Genomic DNA, 17333 nt, shown 5'->3' with positions numbered 1-17333 from the left:
AGCTAGAAGTAAGGTACATTTCTCCTTTTTTTAATCTTTTTTGGCCTTTTTTTTTTTTTTTTTTAACTAGTTCTGTTTGAAGGATAGACCAGCCTTAAGGAGTGGTAAACTAGAAGGCACATAGAGGTTCAGTAATTTTTCTTATCACTAACCAAAAATACACAAATCATAATACAATTTGGTTGTCTACCTTTTATACACTCCTCCTTCACATCATATGTTTAATTTAGGTGCGATTTAGGTGCAATTGCATACAAACTATTCAAAGAAGAAGCATGCGTAAGTTGATTGTGAGGAAAGAAGTTCAACAGTAATTCATGCAGAAAAAAAACGATCACCCAAAAGGTGTCCGAGAAATAAAATCCAGTTTAATTCACTGCAAATTGCAAACCTCTAAAATTTAGAACAAACAAATGAAAAGGTCACATGATGCACACTGTGACTTCAGTATCTGTTAAGAGTTTTCTGACGACATTATGGACTGTTCTGTCATCTCTCTACTTGAAATGCAATACAGAAATGCAGCCAACTAAAGAATCTGTTCAAGCAAAAACACTCCATTTAAAAAACTTAACTGAAAATTTGACTGATTAGGACATCACATAACAAAACCACACTTACCTAACGAGCACCTCTACTTAGAACTTTTATGTTGACATTTCCTTTCTGTGCATATGTCAGAAGACTCCCACTGATGCTCATAAGGACCTCCGAGATCAGAGAAGTACCTTTCAATAAGGTACAAAATACTCAACTTTTTCTGAATAAAAACCTCTAGGTTATGTTTAGAACAAACATGTCACCTTAAACTGAATATTACCCAGCACCCTTGGACTAAAGGAACCCTCCAGTGCCAAGCCTCCTCATAAAGTGCACCTATCATTATGGGTGCTGCAATCTCCACAAACATCACCTTTTCTGAAAGTAATGCTACCTGTCTTCCTCAATTCAGACAGACCAATGTATTGTGGGAGGGAAAAAGAACATCTACATGTGCCACATACTTAGCGAATTCTATTTTTCACTTCTTCATCCAAAAATGTAACAAAAAGTCTTTGATATACAAAAACTCTTAAGGGTATAGGTTCACCTAATACAAGAGGATTTCAATCTCAAGCATACAGATGCAGTCAAGAGCAAATTATTTTTTCACCCAGTGAGTCCAGTCATGACAGAGGTGAGGGACTGAAACATGACAAGTGCAGCAAATTTGTGACAACTAATGTGATTTGTGACAGAAAAAGATTCAGACTGGTTATGTTAACACCACTATTCTCTACCTTAAGCACATAGGCATCTAAAGATCCCCCAATGGAAAGACAAAAGATATAGATAAATAATTCTAGGTAGAATTATTCAAAGTATCAATCTGAAATGCATGCTTCACTCCAGCCATTAAAAAGTAAAGGACGCCTTCGTATGCGCACCCATGCACTGTGACCCTTTCACTTGCAGGTACCTTGTGCCCATCATCTACCAAGTGATTTAACACTGCACTCTGCCAGGTGAAGACATCACATCCTCCATCAATCTCCTTACAGATTTTTGCCTTCTGATGTCAGGCTTGCCCTCAGTTTTAGACTCTGAACAGTTTTCATGCAGAGCATCATTATCTGTTAGTGGTTTCATTCTTTCCCCATTGGCAGCTCTGTCTCCAGGCACACTGGTGACACTAATCTCGGGTATGACAAGGTTTCCCATGTCTGAAGAGTCATTATTAGTGTCATTTTGTTCTAGATGGAAAAAAAAAACAAGAAAAAGGAAGATAATGGCTGAAATGACAATGGAGGGAATTGGAGAAAAAACAAAAGTAATGTAAATGAACATCAACACAAACATTACATGAGTAATGAACAAATGTTAACCAGCTAGACATGAGTTTTTGTTAAATGCTTGCAAAATAAATAAAAATTGTTATGAGGGTTGGGGAACATGGCAGACATGGAGTAGCGTGAATACATTTAATCCAAATACCCAAATTATAGACAGAAGTCTCCCAGAGTGATGGATGGAGGTTACCCTCTCCTTGCCTTTACCTGGCCATTGGAGAACTATTCTCCCTCTTGACATAAAATAAAACTATTCCTCCTCCTGATACCATTGATGGACAATTGTTCCCACTGATCACCACACCCTAATAAAGGGGAAGATTCCTCACAGATATCAATATTGAGGAGCACTGTTCCTGTTGATACAACCAATAATTGTGATCTTTTCCCCAACTGATAGCATTGCTGGGGTGCACTTTCAGCCTCTAATACCAATGATGGGGCATTTACCCCTCACTGAGATCAATGAAAGAGCAATATTCTGCTTAGATATCAGCCAAGTAGCATTATTCTTTCCACTGATCAGAACGATGGGGCAATATTCTTCCTCTCTATTGCATTGAAAGCCTGCTTAAAACTTTTCAGGCACAAAAAAACAGGTTGCGTTTAGCAATCGTCAATGGGGGGGCATGGCTCATTCTGATGTTGTATTTCCTATTCTTCCATTTTCACTAGCCATTTATCTGTGAAGTCTGTTCCTGTTGCAAACAGACACACTGTTTACCATCAACACAAATATATTAATGCTTTAACACGTGTGATGTAATGGATTATGGAACTAAGCAAATTCCTTCAATGATTTTGGTTAAAGTGCCTCAGAGAATCTCAGAGGTTAGCACTCTGGCCTTTGCAGCGCTGTGTCCCAGGTTCGAATCTCGGCCAGGACAATATCTGCATTGAGTTTGCAGGTTCTCACCGTGTCTGCGTGAGTTTCCTTCAGGTACTCTCCCACATCCCCAAAAAAATGCAGTTAGGTTAATTGGCTACCCACCCAAAATTAACCTTAGACTGTATTAAAGGCCAATGACTATGGTAGGAACATTAGATTGTGAGCTTCTTTGAGGGACAGCTATTGACGTGACTTAAAGGGCCTGAGCGTGCATACAGGTCTACAGTGACTATAGACTTTGTACAGCGGGGCGGGGGGTCACACATACCAGGAACTAGTATAACTTTTTCTTGAAAACCAGGCGAGTAAAGGATTATTAACATTCCAGTTGGGAGCTAGCCTAGCATAAATTATGTGAGCTTTTAATCTTTCTTTTCTTTTTTTTAGGGGACTATTATAGTGTAAGCTGGATGGCCTGGGAGAGAACTCCAGTGATCAAGAGGAAAAAAAGTCACAGAAGTTGAATTCAGTATTTGTAGTATTTGTATAAAGCGGACATATTTAACAAAATTTTAGTTAGGTTTCAAACTATGCCTCAGAGGAGCTCACAATCTAATGCCCCTACCATGGTGGTCATAACCTAATGTCCATAATAAATGCCAAATTTAGGGGAAACAAATAACCTACCAGTATGTTTTTGGGATGTTGGAAGAAACCAATGTGCTGGAGGAAACTCCCGCAATCACGTCAAGTACATTTAAACTTATCTTTGAACCCTCGTACTACAAGGGTAGAGTGATAGCCACAAGCCACCTTGTCTATAATACACTAGCTGAATCTATCATTGGAAAGATCTGTAGACTTTTAAGACATCACTATAGAGGAATGAGAAACATGGGCATTTTGCCCATGTATGTGTTTGGTGGCTTTTCACTACTTTTGTTAATGTATTAACATCTGTTGCTGCCTATTAACTTTTCTTTTATCTTATTTAGGTGTTGACAGGAAGCGCTAAGCATTTAATAATTTATTTAGTTACAAATAAATAAAAAAAAAAAAATAGTGCAGGTGGGTGGACAGGATAGCAGGGTAACCTTTGATAATTTTAGCATTGTCTTATTACATAAGCCCGAAGTTGGACTACATTATCAGTTTTAAAAATTAGGAATGTGATCCATCTAAATGATTAACTGCTAAAGCCACAGATGCTCTCCTACATCTACTTTCTATTTAAAATGCAGTCAAATCCGTAGTTTAAAGTGTGGCATTACATAATGCATGTTTAGCACGGACATGATTAATGAAATGGGATGATAGAAGTCTTGGACAGAGTTCAGTGGGATTAGCCAATGATTATAAACTAAATGAACATTTGTATTCAAGGCAAATGCACTCCATAGTAAACTATAAAAAAAACTTGGACAAAGGATTTTAAAGATTTAAAGCAAGCATTTAGTTTATTTTAAACGGTGCTATGTTAAAGATTGAAGTGTGTGTGTGTGTACGCAACAAGCTCACGTTGTGGCCTTGACACACAACACGAGGAATTAGGCTTGGTAATATTTACTACACAAACCTAGAGTCCTGTACATACTAACAAATTGTCTAGGGGTCCTTTGCACTGCGAACTGTTATTTTTTTACATTTTGGGCAAGTTTTAAGTAGCTGCAATAGCCTTTAAATTAACCTTCAAATAAACTGCAAACAGGCAGGGCCTTTATTGCAGAAGAAACAGGGAATCTATCCACAATAAAATAACCCTATCTGCCCCAAGCGTATTTGCACCCACCTGTCCTTGCTTCAATACCATCTTTGCCTGATCATCTTCCTGGAGTCAGGTCTTAGGCCGTCTTGTCCAGTATATTACAAGAAGATTATGAACATGCAGGTAAACATGTTTCATTGCAGAAAGGATATCACTTGTCCATTCCGCAATAAACAACCTGTCTGTAATTTGTAACTGTGGGACTATAGTTAGCAAGCCACTAGATGGGCTTAGTGAATATTTATTATGCAGCACTTTACAAAGCCCATACTCATATCATTAATGTCCCCCAAAGGGTCTCACAATCTAATGTCAATGCCACAATCTTAATGACAATTTTGAGGGGAAGCCAATTAACCTAACCATGTTTTTGGGATGTGGAGGAACCCTACCCAAACACATGAGAGATGTCCTGGTTAAGATACAAAAGTGCTGCAAAATAAAGAGTGCTAGCCACTGAGCAAACAGGGTTGAAATTAATATATTCACTGGCAGAAAACTCCCTGGAACTTGCTTTGTAATCTGATTTAACGACTGTGGCAGTGTGTGTAGATGTTTTTGATTAAACAGGATCAGAACTCTCAGTTGAAATATTCAATTAGATTGGGCAGATGATGTACAGCTTGAAGAAATGAGTGTGTCAGTATTTTGACTAAAAAAACAATATCGGGGAAAAAAATATATCTAAAAGGATTTTATAATGTGTGCAGCCCTCACTAAAAGGATGGTTTCTGCTTGTTTTATTTGCCTAGGCACAAACCCAAAAACGTCCCATTACATTTAGCTGGGGCTTGTCCCATTTCACAATTTTAAACAGCCGATGTGAATATTAATAGTCTGCCCAGATACAACTCTTTGGAGTTTACACAAATTGTGTGAATTACTTTTGCTTGAATGGCATTAGACTTTATATTTTTTTTTGTTAACACAACCACTAAGATACCACAGGAGTTTGGCTGCTCCACCTGAAAATGAATATAAAACTCATACCCATTATGCTGCTAACTGATCCTGGGAGATAAATGGTACTTCATGAAATCACAAAACAATCACATGCACTTAACAGCACAAATCTGAGAAATGATGGCATGATTAGAGCAATCTGATGAAACATAAATCTTTTCAATTGCTAGATTGTCTGCTTTGAATTATGCATGGAACAAAGTCCTGGATTGTTTTGTCAGAGAACATTTTGTTATGTGCAATCCAATATAGTGAGTAAAATGGGCAGAAAACATGTAGCAGATTGTAAAATATGAAAACCGAATGATGCATATTCCCCAGTAATCTCATATAAATAGAACATACAGTTTTATATATTTACACCTAAATAGGTATTTTTACAATATGATGTTTAAACTGTGCTTGTATTTATAGAGTGATATCTGTGCCCATCTTTGGCATATTTAACAGACCACCACTTCACTACCTCCAGCACGACAACCTCCCTGTACCAGATCATATTTTTGCGGTTTCCTTTCGACATGCCAAAACATATTTTAGACTTGAAGATTATTTAAATGCCTGCAACTAGAACCTGTAAATGGACAGCGGTTGAAATGTTGAAAAATACACTCATAATAGTCTTAGTGCACACAAAAATATAATACACAATTTCTTTGATCAAGACAAAAGATAATGTTTTGTTAAGTAAATAGATACCACATATACAATAAGCCTCAAAAAAAAAAAAAAAAAAAAAAAAAGCAGCACCACCCCCTACTTCTCGATTGCCTAGGCCAGAGGTCAGCAACCTGCAGCTTTTCAGCCTCGTTGTGGCTCCCTTCCGGCAGCACCGACAGGAGATCCCTGATGGGGGATCCCCTTCCTCCCGTAGACAGTGTGGAGTAAGGGGAATTCCCTTCCAGTGTTCTAACAGATAAATCTACCCGGAAAATAAATCCACCAGGGCGCTTGTACAAATGGGCGTGTACAATGACATCATTGTTAGGAAAGTTTCATAGCTGTGTTTGTGTATGAATGCAGTATGTCATTTACTGCAGCCTTACATCTCTCCCAGTACAAACTTCCATATCTCCTAAACAGTCTGAAATTTTCAGGGTACGCAGGGGACCCTCAGAGCTAGCACTGGTACCCTAAATTTCACCCCCTACCTTTAACAACTATGGGGGCATAATTTTATAAAATAGTTAAAATTGAACATCAGGGTTGCCGTTTTAAAAGTGTGTCTAGTAGCCAGAAATTAAACATATTAAACACAAATTATGGATCCCTGGGGCAATTTACATAGCAGGAGGTGCAAACCCCAAATTTATAGTTACCCATCACAAAACTTGAAATGTCATACTACACTACCTTCCCTCTCCCAACTTTGAACCCCAATTTCTCTAGAACAGGGAGATTAACAAAATCAAAAATGTAGGTGCAAGTGGGGGACACCTGTGACTAACACCCCTAAAATTTCATTGTTTGCCCATCGTCAGAACACAAAGAACTCCGCCCATCAAAAAAATCTACCGTTAAGTTAGAAGCCTCCAGCGTCTAAAGTAACAGGATGATACGTTAGAAGCTGGAGGCTTCTGGGGGCATATTTCAGTGTTTAATTTATTTCAAAGTAGGCCTACACATGCACACTGCACTTCTGTTTGTTGTATTCTGTTATTGTAACAGGTAAAATTAAAAAAATATTTAAACTTTAAAGGTTTATAAGCGGTGTTATGTTTTGCGGCTCCAGACTATTATTCTTTAGTAGAAGAGGGGGCAAAATGGCTCTTTGATATTAAAAGGTTGCCGACCCCTGGCCCAGGCAATCGAGAATAAATGGGAGTGCAAAGCCTCCCGGGATGTGTGACGTGGCTCCTGGGTGCTCGGGCATGTGCAAAAGGAGCCCTTTTGTCAAAAGGGAGAAACATTTTTTTTTTTCCTAACTGCGTCACCCAATCTCGCGCCTGGGTTCAGGTGACATTGTAAGAAGAACCCAGAAGAAGAGAAGATAGCGGCGCCTGGAGCATCCACTTGAAGATGGATGCTGGGACGACGCAAGACCCGATGGGAGAGACCTCCGGACCAATCAACTGCACTGCAGGATTGAAAATAAGTGGATTTTTTTTTTTTGAGTTTAATTCCTCTAAGACTAGCATTTCACTTCTGGCAAAAGGCAAGTAAAATGCATATTAATGTGATGCACAGTATTGTGCAACCCTCAGTGTTATTCATTTTGCTAGTCTTCTGTTGTTTAATTGTTCTTCTGAGCTCTCTTAGTGGTGACTCCACTTGGTCCTTATTTTTTATACTTTTTACACTCTCTACTTTGGCAAGCTTGTATATTCTCTTTCAATCTTATTAACATTTATATACAGACAACACCCAAATCTATCTGCCAACCCCTGACTTGTCTCCCTTTGTCTTAAGAAAAAGTCTACAGCTGCGTGTCAGCCATCTCTTAATGGATGTCTGAAAGGAACCCTAAAACCTCAAACTAGAGATAGGACCGAGCCAATTCTTGCTTCTTCACCAGCTAACCACTTCCAGAAATGGAACATTTTCCCCACCCCACAGGTCAGCTGCCTATTGTTGTCTTTGACTCTTCACTCTTTCATTCACTTCTAGAATATATTTAGGTCCTGCCACTTCCAATGTTCAAGACCAAACTTCTAGTACTTGCTCTTCTAATCTCCTGTCCTACTCCTAAATCATACTCTTATCTGGCATGCTTTGACAAGGCTCTTGACTTAACAATCCATTAGGAATGCTTCAGCTAGAATGCGCTACCCAATAATTTCAAGCTGCTTTGCTACGCCTTTAAATCCCTTCACACCTCCTCATTCCACTGACATTTGCAAAATTTTATTGTACTTTTACATCACTTTGTTCTATCAAAGACTTATGTAAGTATCTGGGACAAGCACCAATAGCATAGAAGTCTGTGGAAACTTCTTTTAGATCAGTCTAAATGCACAGTGCTGGCAGGACTTCTACACAATCATTAAATGAAGAATAAAACGATGACTGATGCACAGGTTCATACCCTCACTTAGAACATCTTCCTTTATAGGATGCCATACTGGGCATAGCATAAAAGCAAATATAAACCACAAAACTTCATTCAAATTCCTCACCATTCCTCTTCCACCTGTGGCCTCTTATAGACATACTGGTAACAGCATTCCTAGATATCCTTGATGAAGTTGGAGCAATTTCAACTTGTATGCTTTTAGTGCCTTTCTTAGTTCCCTTAACAGCAGCTTGGGGCAACGAAGCCTTTATTGCATTAGCAACCTGAAAAGAAAACAAATGAACATCTCAGCCTACAAATGTGTATATATAACATTTAGACCTGCAGGAGAAGTGGTCTACTGGGTAAACATTATGTAGTGGTTACTCACCAACCAAGAACCCAGGAAAAGTCAATGTCTGTACAGCCCCATGTTTATCGGTTGGATTCCCGTGGACATTTATCAAGTTTACAAAATAAAAAGAAGCAAATGAGCTCCAAATGTGACAAAAGGGTTTGATAACCAGGAGCTGGGTATTGCCAATTTATTTAAAGTGTTAACAACTTTCAAGTAGTTAGAAGGTATGTGTAATTCACTTTCTTAGAGAACTGCAGATTTTAAAGCAAGTCCACTATAATTAAAGACCTTGATGGCTTACATTTTATAGATAAAACATAGTAGACTCCTGGGATTGTTGTCAATAAAATAACTAGCATATACCATTCAAATGTAGTTGCTGGTAGATTGCTGGCAAAATGTTGAATTTTAAGTGACCCCTGTCTAAACCTAAAGCCGATAGAAAATTTCCAGAATTGCCTGCCAAGTGTAAGGCCAAGTATTTAGGTTATTATATTATGAAAAGTCAATGTCCCACAGTTTAGACCTAACCATCATGTTGCACACATTTCATGATTCATATACACATGAAAACCTCAGCCAGGTATGATTTAGCCTGTCTGCACATGTATCATTAAGTATTTATATTTGAACTTTATTATGTTATGCATGAAGAAACAATCTCATAATTATTTTAATTTTTATGCAAAAAAACCCTAATCTGTCTGTATAGAGCTCTGTGCAAATTAAAAAGGAACATCATAATGAAAAGTCCCCTTTGCTTACCAGAAGAGGCTCTGGGAACAGTTCCAGCTGTGCCCTGTACAGAACATCATCTAGTGCCCTACGTGCAGAATCCCATTCTCCATTATAGCTGTAAGAGAGAATTGAAACATATGAATTCCAGAGCAGTTATGTCACCTGTACTATTGAGAGAAAAATCGGTTACACTTTTGAGACCTAATAACCTGTGTCAACCCAATATTATGTTTTAACCTACAAAGATAGGCAAAATAACTCAGTGGTGTCTTATATTTCTGGAGGTCTGCTCCAGGTCTCTGCATTTGCAGTTTCACCAAGAAAGTTAAATCATTACATCTATATGTGATCGACCATCTCAAAGTTCTCAACACTGGAACCAACATGGTACATAAAAAGTAAACAAACACACAGTGCTTTCAACCAGCATCAAAATAAGGCCAAATTTAGATCTACAGTAAACTGCAGCCGTTTACCGCATTGTTCAGCCTTGCTCCGACTCAACTTTATGGAACAGTTAGGACCCATTTGTTCACACTGGTATGTAGTTGCGCTCATAATGCGGCACAGTTCCTGGACATGATGTGTAGATTCTCCATGCCCTTCAGCAACCAGTTATTCTTTTGAATTGAATGAGGAAGTGAAAGTCACCATTTGTCAAACATTGCAGTTACATAAAGCGGTGTCTAGGAGAAGCTAACTACATGGTTTTAGATTGCAAAACTAAAAGAGCTCTTAAAATGTAAATAAATCAATTTAAGTGGAGTGCTTAAAATTAACCTTTTCACAGCATATTTTATTAGAAGATATGACTAAAGAAGGTGAATGCTTATAGGGAAGATATAAAACCACCACAATATATTTCAAATATGAATTAAAATTGCTAGTTAAATACCATTATCTCATTTCAGCTTCTTTAGATGCTCTGGAATATAGCACCCAGACTGGTAGTGCTCTGTATTGTAAACCAATCAGGCTTTACTGAATTACACAATATTGTCTTAGGCTATGTACAAACGACAGATGATTCTCGCTCAATATGAATGGTTGGGCTCGGCTGGGAATCTGACATGTTTACAGAGATTGCCCAACGTCTTTCATGGATCCATCCAGTCAGATCCCTGAACGATCGACAGTGAAAAGCCACGCGATCATGAAAGATCGTTTCCAGCAACAATAAACATGTATATGCTGCCCAACACTGGGAGCTTTGTGAAAGGAGAGTAGACTGATCATGTCATCAGTGTGCTGCTGCTCCTTCATTGCTTAGTCCCAGGATGGAAATATTATACACATATACATATATATACACACACATACTACAGTCACTTATGAAATATTTTGCAACAATCTCTTTAAAAGCTGGGATAATTCTGGCTGTAAAAAAAACATCATATCTAATTATATTAAATTGAATTAAAGTGCTGTAACTTTTTATCACAGCTAATCAATGCCATCAGTTACCCGATTCTTCGCCCACTTTCATATGTCCTTGGCTAGATTAGCAATGCTTAACAAAGTAGAGAATGATTTCTATCCTCCACCCACCTGTTTCCTGGTGGCTAAACTTGTACCGTCTACAGCCGCGGTTACCTGTGCGTGGTGGTTACCATGGTTTCCATACTCTGTCTCAGCTTTTATTTTTGATGCCAATACATCAATAAAGTACTTTAAGTATTTGTATTTATTCTAAATGAGATTTTTTGTACTATTTAAAGGCTGGGAGACACGCATTAAAAAGTTATATTTTAAAAGTTATAAAAAGTAAAAACTGTTTAACAATTACTGATGAAAACGTAAAGTGTTGCAGGTCTCCTCAGCCTGTCAGAAGACCAAAATTATAAAAGAATATTAGCATAAGTCTGAGCATCTCAATTAGAAATCACTGCTAAAAAAAATGAACAGAGGTAACCCAGCTAAGATATATTATTGTAATAGCCTATTTGTTTCTGGGAACATTTGAGAAACTTTTATAGGTTTAGTGTGTTTATTAAAACTTTACTGCTTGATATACAAAAACAAGCATCCTCACACACTGCTTAGGGCAAAGTGCTCAGCCCCTGCATAATAGCTGGGCCCCCTGTATAATGCACAAAAATAGCAGGTTGGCCTCACATATGGGTTATATGTATGGACAGGGAATAAGGAAGGAGCAGAGTGGTACTGGCATCATTCTCATTTTCTAACCGGCTTCATTTTCATCACTGCTAGGAAATTCCAAATGGCGGTCAACTCTTTTCGTGTTCCCAATGGAACATTTGTACTTGGTTCCACCCAAGATATCAAATTTTCCATTACCTTCCATATCTTTGATAATTTTCACTAGGACATTTGCAAGATGGTTCCACCAGCAGGAACACAGACCGCTAAAAAAACTGAACAGATGTTCTGATATTTCCCCACCTGACCCAAAACTAGGAAAAAAAGAAGTGGTGGTTACAGATACAATTTTACATTAAATGTACAGGGAATATTTTAAAGGTTTTATCTTACAATGAGTAGTAAATGCCAGTAAGAAGTTGGACCATAAACTCTGCTGAAACAGGTATTCTGTTTTTTAAGCCTTTGTATTTTCTTGCATGTTGGCGAGGATATCCACTGATGCAAAGTCTGCAAGAAAAATGTGGAAAGCTCTAGAGACAATGTACAACACAGTAACACAAAACATTCCCAAAAATATTGTCATGTTTACTACATTTGGTTTTTTAATGATAGTTCAAATACGTCTTGGACGTCTAGGTAATGCCATTAAAAACATAGGAAAAAAGAAAAGCTTTAGTAAAAGTTTCTATTGTTTAGCCCGTATACAGTAAACCACGGATCGCAGGCTCAGGCAGTGGGCGTTTCGCATTTCTGGATACAACCCACCCACTGTCACATCACAGGCCCATACCTGCTAGGGGAGCGTGGGCAGGTTCTGGCATTATAACGTCACTCAAGGAAGTTTCTTCCTCTTTGTGTGACACACGGCTGCCCTCGCATGCGCGGTCCACAGTCCGTAAATGTAGTGATCTGTAAGCTTCAAAAGGTTGGGGACCACTGTTTTAGAGCAGGGGTCCCCAACCCCCAGTCTGCAGCCCACTAGGCCTTCTGACAGATTTATACTTTATAACTTGACAAGCTACTAGCTCACACTGTAAGCTTGCTTTTACACCGAATTCTCATAGACCTGAGTGAAGATCACAAAGCTGCAGTGCAGATCACTATTTACTGTCCACAGGGGAGTCCTGGTGTACTAAAATATAGGTTTACTGTATAAGTTTTAGGTAAAACAGACTGATCACCAGAATTTTTCCTTTTAATAAGGGAGCAGTTTTTTCTTTTGTTTTTTTGTTTTTTTAGTTTAGTTCTACTTAAACATTACCAATTTAACTGCCTAAAACGTTATCCGAAAATGGATAACTTTGTAGCCAATGGCACTTGAAAGCGACATGAAATCACCTAAAAGGGCTCACCAGTTACCTCCTGGTACCACTTCCAGGGTCTAGTGGTTGCCAGCTTGTTAAAAGGGAACGGGGCAACATTTTTTCTGGGGAGAACATTGTATAAGTGCAAACACATAGGAAGTGAGGAAATCCATAGGAAGAGCAAATCCATCTAATTGGGTAAAAACCAGTGTTAAATGCTTAAAAAGACATTTATAAACTTTTATTCCCATATTCCCTCAGAAAGATTGTGGCTGTAGTTGGGGCAAGCGGTGCTCAAATGAAAGCCTTTCTGGTGTGGCAAATATTTAAGCCATTCTGCAAGCACTTCATTTTTGACATTTACCTAACAATTTTCAGATTAATAACAATTACACTTTTTTTTTAAAATACATAATAAATGTGCCTTAAAAATGCAGCAGGTGTTTTTTTAACCTAAGAAAATGTTATTTTTAAAGCAAGAGCAACTTTCTTTAGTCCGGTGACAACTGAATGATTGGATTTCCTCTGTCTCTGTATTGGAGACAATGGTAGTTGGGAGAAACAGAGGGGTTAATCAGACAATGCAGGAAGAAAATTTCTGGTTATATTTCAAATGTAAAATATATAGAAAATGATCTCAGGTCTCCTGCATGGCACTGTGCAAGTGTGTTCTAATAATGGAGAACCAGGCTTCTATCCCACAGTGTATCTAAGTGGAATACAACCTAAGCAGGCACGTAGGACTATGCACTGGGAACAGATTCCTGGTAATTGCAAGTCTGGTCTCCATCACATAATGCACGCCTCCCTTCCGAACACATATACAAAGAAATAATATTCTCTTTTTCACTGCCTGTGTTTTAGAAATACATAAATAAGTACACTTCTTCCATTTAACACCATACATGCCTAAATATAATGATTCAGAGGACAGTTTATTTTGCTACAAACTCCTGTGCATGCTTCAAAGCCATAAACTCTACTTGGCTACAAGACCTTACAGGCTACAAGAATTTACAAATTCTGCTTTTCAGGCTCATTCACATTTTCCACTGGAATACCTTGCAGTTAAAAACCACAATTTACCACAACAAACCATTATGAAATGGCACCCCAAATCATTCTTACATAACAGCTATGGATTATACCATGCCCCAGGGTGAGCTAGGTTAAATTATAAAAATGCAGTATCAATATTAGGGTGTGGCCAGTCCTTCTAAAATGTATGAGCAGCGTTAACAAAAACATGCTTTGATTTAAAACATTACATAATCTTAGGTTGCCCTAAAGCACAAGATATTTCAGTGGTTAACACTCAAATAAAAGCCAATCATTTGAATTAATTTCCAAGTGTGGTTTAGGGAAGTGTTGATGCAGAGGGTCTTTCGGCTAAATTCTTTAGATTTGTGATCTTGCTGCAGAGCGCTCGGTAATACTGCTACATAAGCTCACTGCAATGAGGTTTACTCAATGATACGTAAACAGCAGTGGTTGAATCTACATTGCAGTGGTGATAAAAGTAGCTTCAGGCCACTCTTGGGTGGTCAGCCATTTCCATTCACTTTAACGGGGACCTGTTTCAACCCTAGGGAATAGTGGTTAAACAAGGTTGGGTTGTGGTTTTTGCTAAAGGACTAGAAATGGCAATAACCCCTTGTGGTGCAGTGAGCCATAATGAACTGCATGACAAGTGCTCAAAAAACTCTGAAGTTAACTTTAAAAACTGCTAACACACAAACCTGGTTTTATTGGAACAGTTTATCTGGTCTGTGGAATATTTTGCACTCCAACAGCAATTGTCTACTCTGCCCTCACTGCAAAAGTTTACTTCTTGAAGTGTGGTCACATACCTCATAAGACTATAGCTACCCCCCTCTTCCACCTCCTTTTCTTTCAACTGTACACCAATACCCCCTTCCCTTCTTTTCCTCATTGTTTTCCCCTTTCTTTTGTTCCTCCCTTACGTCCTTCCTAAATATTATATAAAAAAAACATTTGACCTCCAGGTGGCATATACCTGGTATAGATATAGGTATTATTGGTATATACCTCTAGTTCTTTGATTTATGTAACAAATCATGTCACTTTTCATTGTATGTTATTGGCTACTTGGATCTAATAAAAAAAAAATGCAAAAATAAAAAAATATAAAGGTGGCACATCCTCGTGTAACAGCTACCAAAGTATCAGCCATCGGAAGTGCACACAGTCAGAGAAAAGATAGGTCAGTGCTCAGAGAACCCTTCTGTCCATTAGCTAATATATTAATATACATCATGCAGAGATGATTGAAACGTGTTCCAGATGAAGAGTCTTGTTCAGCTAAGACTATTGACCTACTCTGCACTTAATTAGTTAGACGATCAATACACTGCAGTCCATGATCGTTCAAGACATCCTCTTGTGTACCATTCAGATAGTGGAAAAAACTGCCTAGACACGGCACATTATATAATAGCACTTAACAGCTCTGCAACAAACTATACTTAAGACAACACTTCTTAATTTAACCCATATTACCAGCTCAAGAATTAAAAGTTTATTTTCTCATGCATTAGAAATGAAATAGAACAAAACGGGAGGTAAGGATTACAATATAATAAAATACATATTTATTTTACAAACTATAGTTCATCAAAACAGCTACACACAGTTAAACATATGTGCATGGTTTTATCTACTTTGTTCAGCCACTTGTATAGGTTACATGAGCTTCATACACTTTATTCACATAGAAGGGGGGCAAAATCAATTTTTAACAAGTTAAGCAAACAGTTTTACACATTTCTCAAGACAAACCATCTTTATCGCTATGACAGGTAAAAGGATGATGAGAAATCCACTGGCTTAATGTGATGAATATGAAAGAGGATATAAAATCCCCTGAATTTTTCAGTTCCCATTTCTCTGCCAGAATGTGGCAGTAAAAAAAAAAAAAAAAAAAAAGGACTGGATCTTTGGGATAGCATAACAGCATAGAGCACTAGTGTAATGTTTAGCCATTGTGCTGTACATTGAGCACAAATGGACCCAACTCTTAGCTCATGCTGAGCAAGTATTCCGCAGATATGGGCACCAGGGATTTCTCTGTTTCGGGGCATCTGTGCAGAATTTTCCAGATGCCGATTTATGCTTTCTGATGTTCATTTTATAACAGAAAAGGTAAAATGTATCAGTTGTCAGTAATTCAATTCCTGTTTTTATTTGAGGAGGGTCATTACACTTTAAAATACTCTCTTTGAAAAACAGTTATTTTTTGGGGAATTTTTTCTGCAGACAGATATGGTGTCTGCCATATGTACAAATGAGTATACAGCATTGTCTAAACAAATAGTTGGTGAATTTGGAAGCTTTTGCTTTGAGAATGCGTGAATAATGGATATATTTACTAACTGGTCACTCCAGAAAAATTTTCATTAGTCAGGCCTAAAAACTTTATGGAATGCAAAATGAAATTCATTAACTGATCCAGGCGCCAGTGATTCAGTCTTGGATTAATAGCATTCACATAGTGCCAACAAGTGCTCAAGATCACATCAGGAGTTTACCATTTCTATATCTTTTCTTGTAGAAAGCATTTGTCTGGTATGATTAAAAACTGCTACCTTACATTCTAGCATGTTTTAAGGTAAATGCTCCTGTGGAGTAATTTTTCATTAAAATTTTGTAATTAAACTGATTTGCATGTAAGGAGCCCTGACTTTACTGTCTACGTGCTTGTTCCAAGTCAGTAACTCAATGTAGCTAGGCCAATGGCACCCTTAGAAACAGATTCGTAACAAAAGCTTCTATATTTCTTTCAAATCAAGACATCTTACTGGAAAAGTGTGAAATAACAAGTAAGCTACAATAGTACTAGTACCTAAAAGAATAAGCCAAATAAAAAATAAAAGAAAATGAACACATACGCACTACACTGGGCTCCCTAATTTATCAGGCATTACATAAAATCTGATCCCTACCAATATAGCATTTCAAGAATGGCACCTACCCCACATTAAAATTTAAGCAGTGTTCCTACAGTAGTACACATTGAGGAGCTCTACATTCAAGAGTGTATAAACCTCAAAATGTTCTTATTTCTTCCTTGGAAACAATTGGCATTATAATTAGCTGACATGATCGAATGCCAGTTTATAATCCTAATACAGTTACAACTTTTATAGTGTGTGTGTGTGTGTGGGGGGGGGGGGGGGGGGGGGGGGGGGGGGGGGGGGGATGGGGGCTTGGACGTGTCTCCTGTTGCCAAAGGATCTCTGTTACTGCTGAGAGGAAGCTGTTGTACTGGTTTAAAAAAATATATAATTAAAACAGAACATACTGTATTACACTATGTGAGTATTCATTCTATCTTGGAGGAATTGTGAAGTTTTGTGGGCATTGTGAAGGATAACAGGACTAAAGGAACTTTGATATGCCATACCAAGCTGTAACTTTTTGGGGGAAAGCTGT

General features: G+C 38.0%; 1 protein-coding gene and 1 long non-coding RNA gene across 7 annotated transcripts in view; both read right to left on the bottom strand.

Moving 5' to 3' along the window:
• Window positions 1-17333, bottom strand: part of LOC140331478 (uncharacterized) — a 276876-nt gene that overhangs the window by 6504 nt on the left and 253039 nt on the right. The gene's annotated exons all lie outside the window — the stretch shown is intronic.
• HYCC1 (hyccin PI4KA lipid kinase complex subunit 1) overlaps window positions 1-17333 on the bottom strand; it is a 60697-nt gene that overhangs the window by 6504 nt on the left and 36860 nt on the right. For 3 of the 6 annotated variants that reach the window (XM_072412525.1, XM_072412524.1, XM_072412526.1), the window contains 3 exons: window positions 11968-12084; window positions 9502-9589; window positions 8503-8662 (listed from right to left, as the gene is read on the bottom strand). In XM_072412525.1, coding sequence (XP_072268626.1) covers window positions 8503-8662; window positions 9502-9589; window positions 11968-12084 — 365 coding nt within the window. Of the gene's footprint in view, window positions 1-1427; window positions 1734-8502; window positions 8663-9501; window positions 9590-11967; window positions 12085-17333 lie in introns of all 6 variants that reach the window. The other 3 variants (XR_011920938.1, XM_072412527.1, XM_072412528.1) reach the window with 3 other exon arrangements.

This window comes from Pyxicephalus adspersus, chromosome 5 (assembly GCF_032062135.1).
Source record: "Pyxicephalus adspersus chromosome 5, UCB_Pads_2.0, whole genome shotgun sequence".
In the NCBI taxonomy this organism is placed as follows: domain Eukaryota; kingdom Metazoa; phylum Chordata; class Amphibia; order Anura; family Pyxicephalidae; genus Pyxicephalus; species Pyxicephalus adspersus.
Note: the sequence above shows the minus strand (reverse complement) of the source record. Positions and strands in the feature narration are given on the sequence as shown.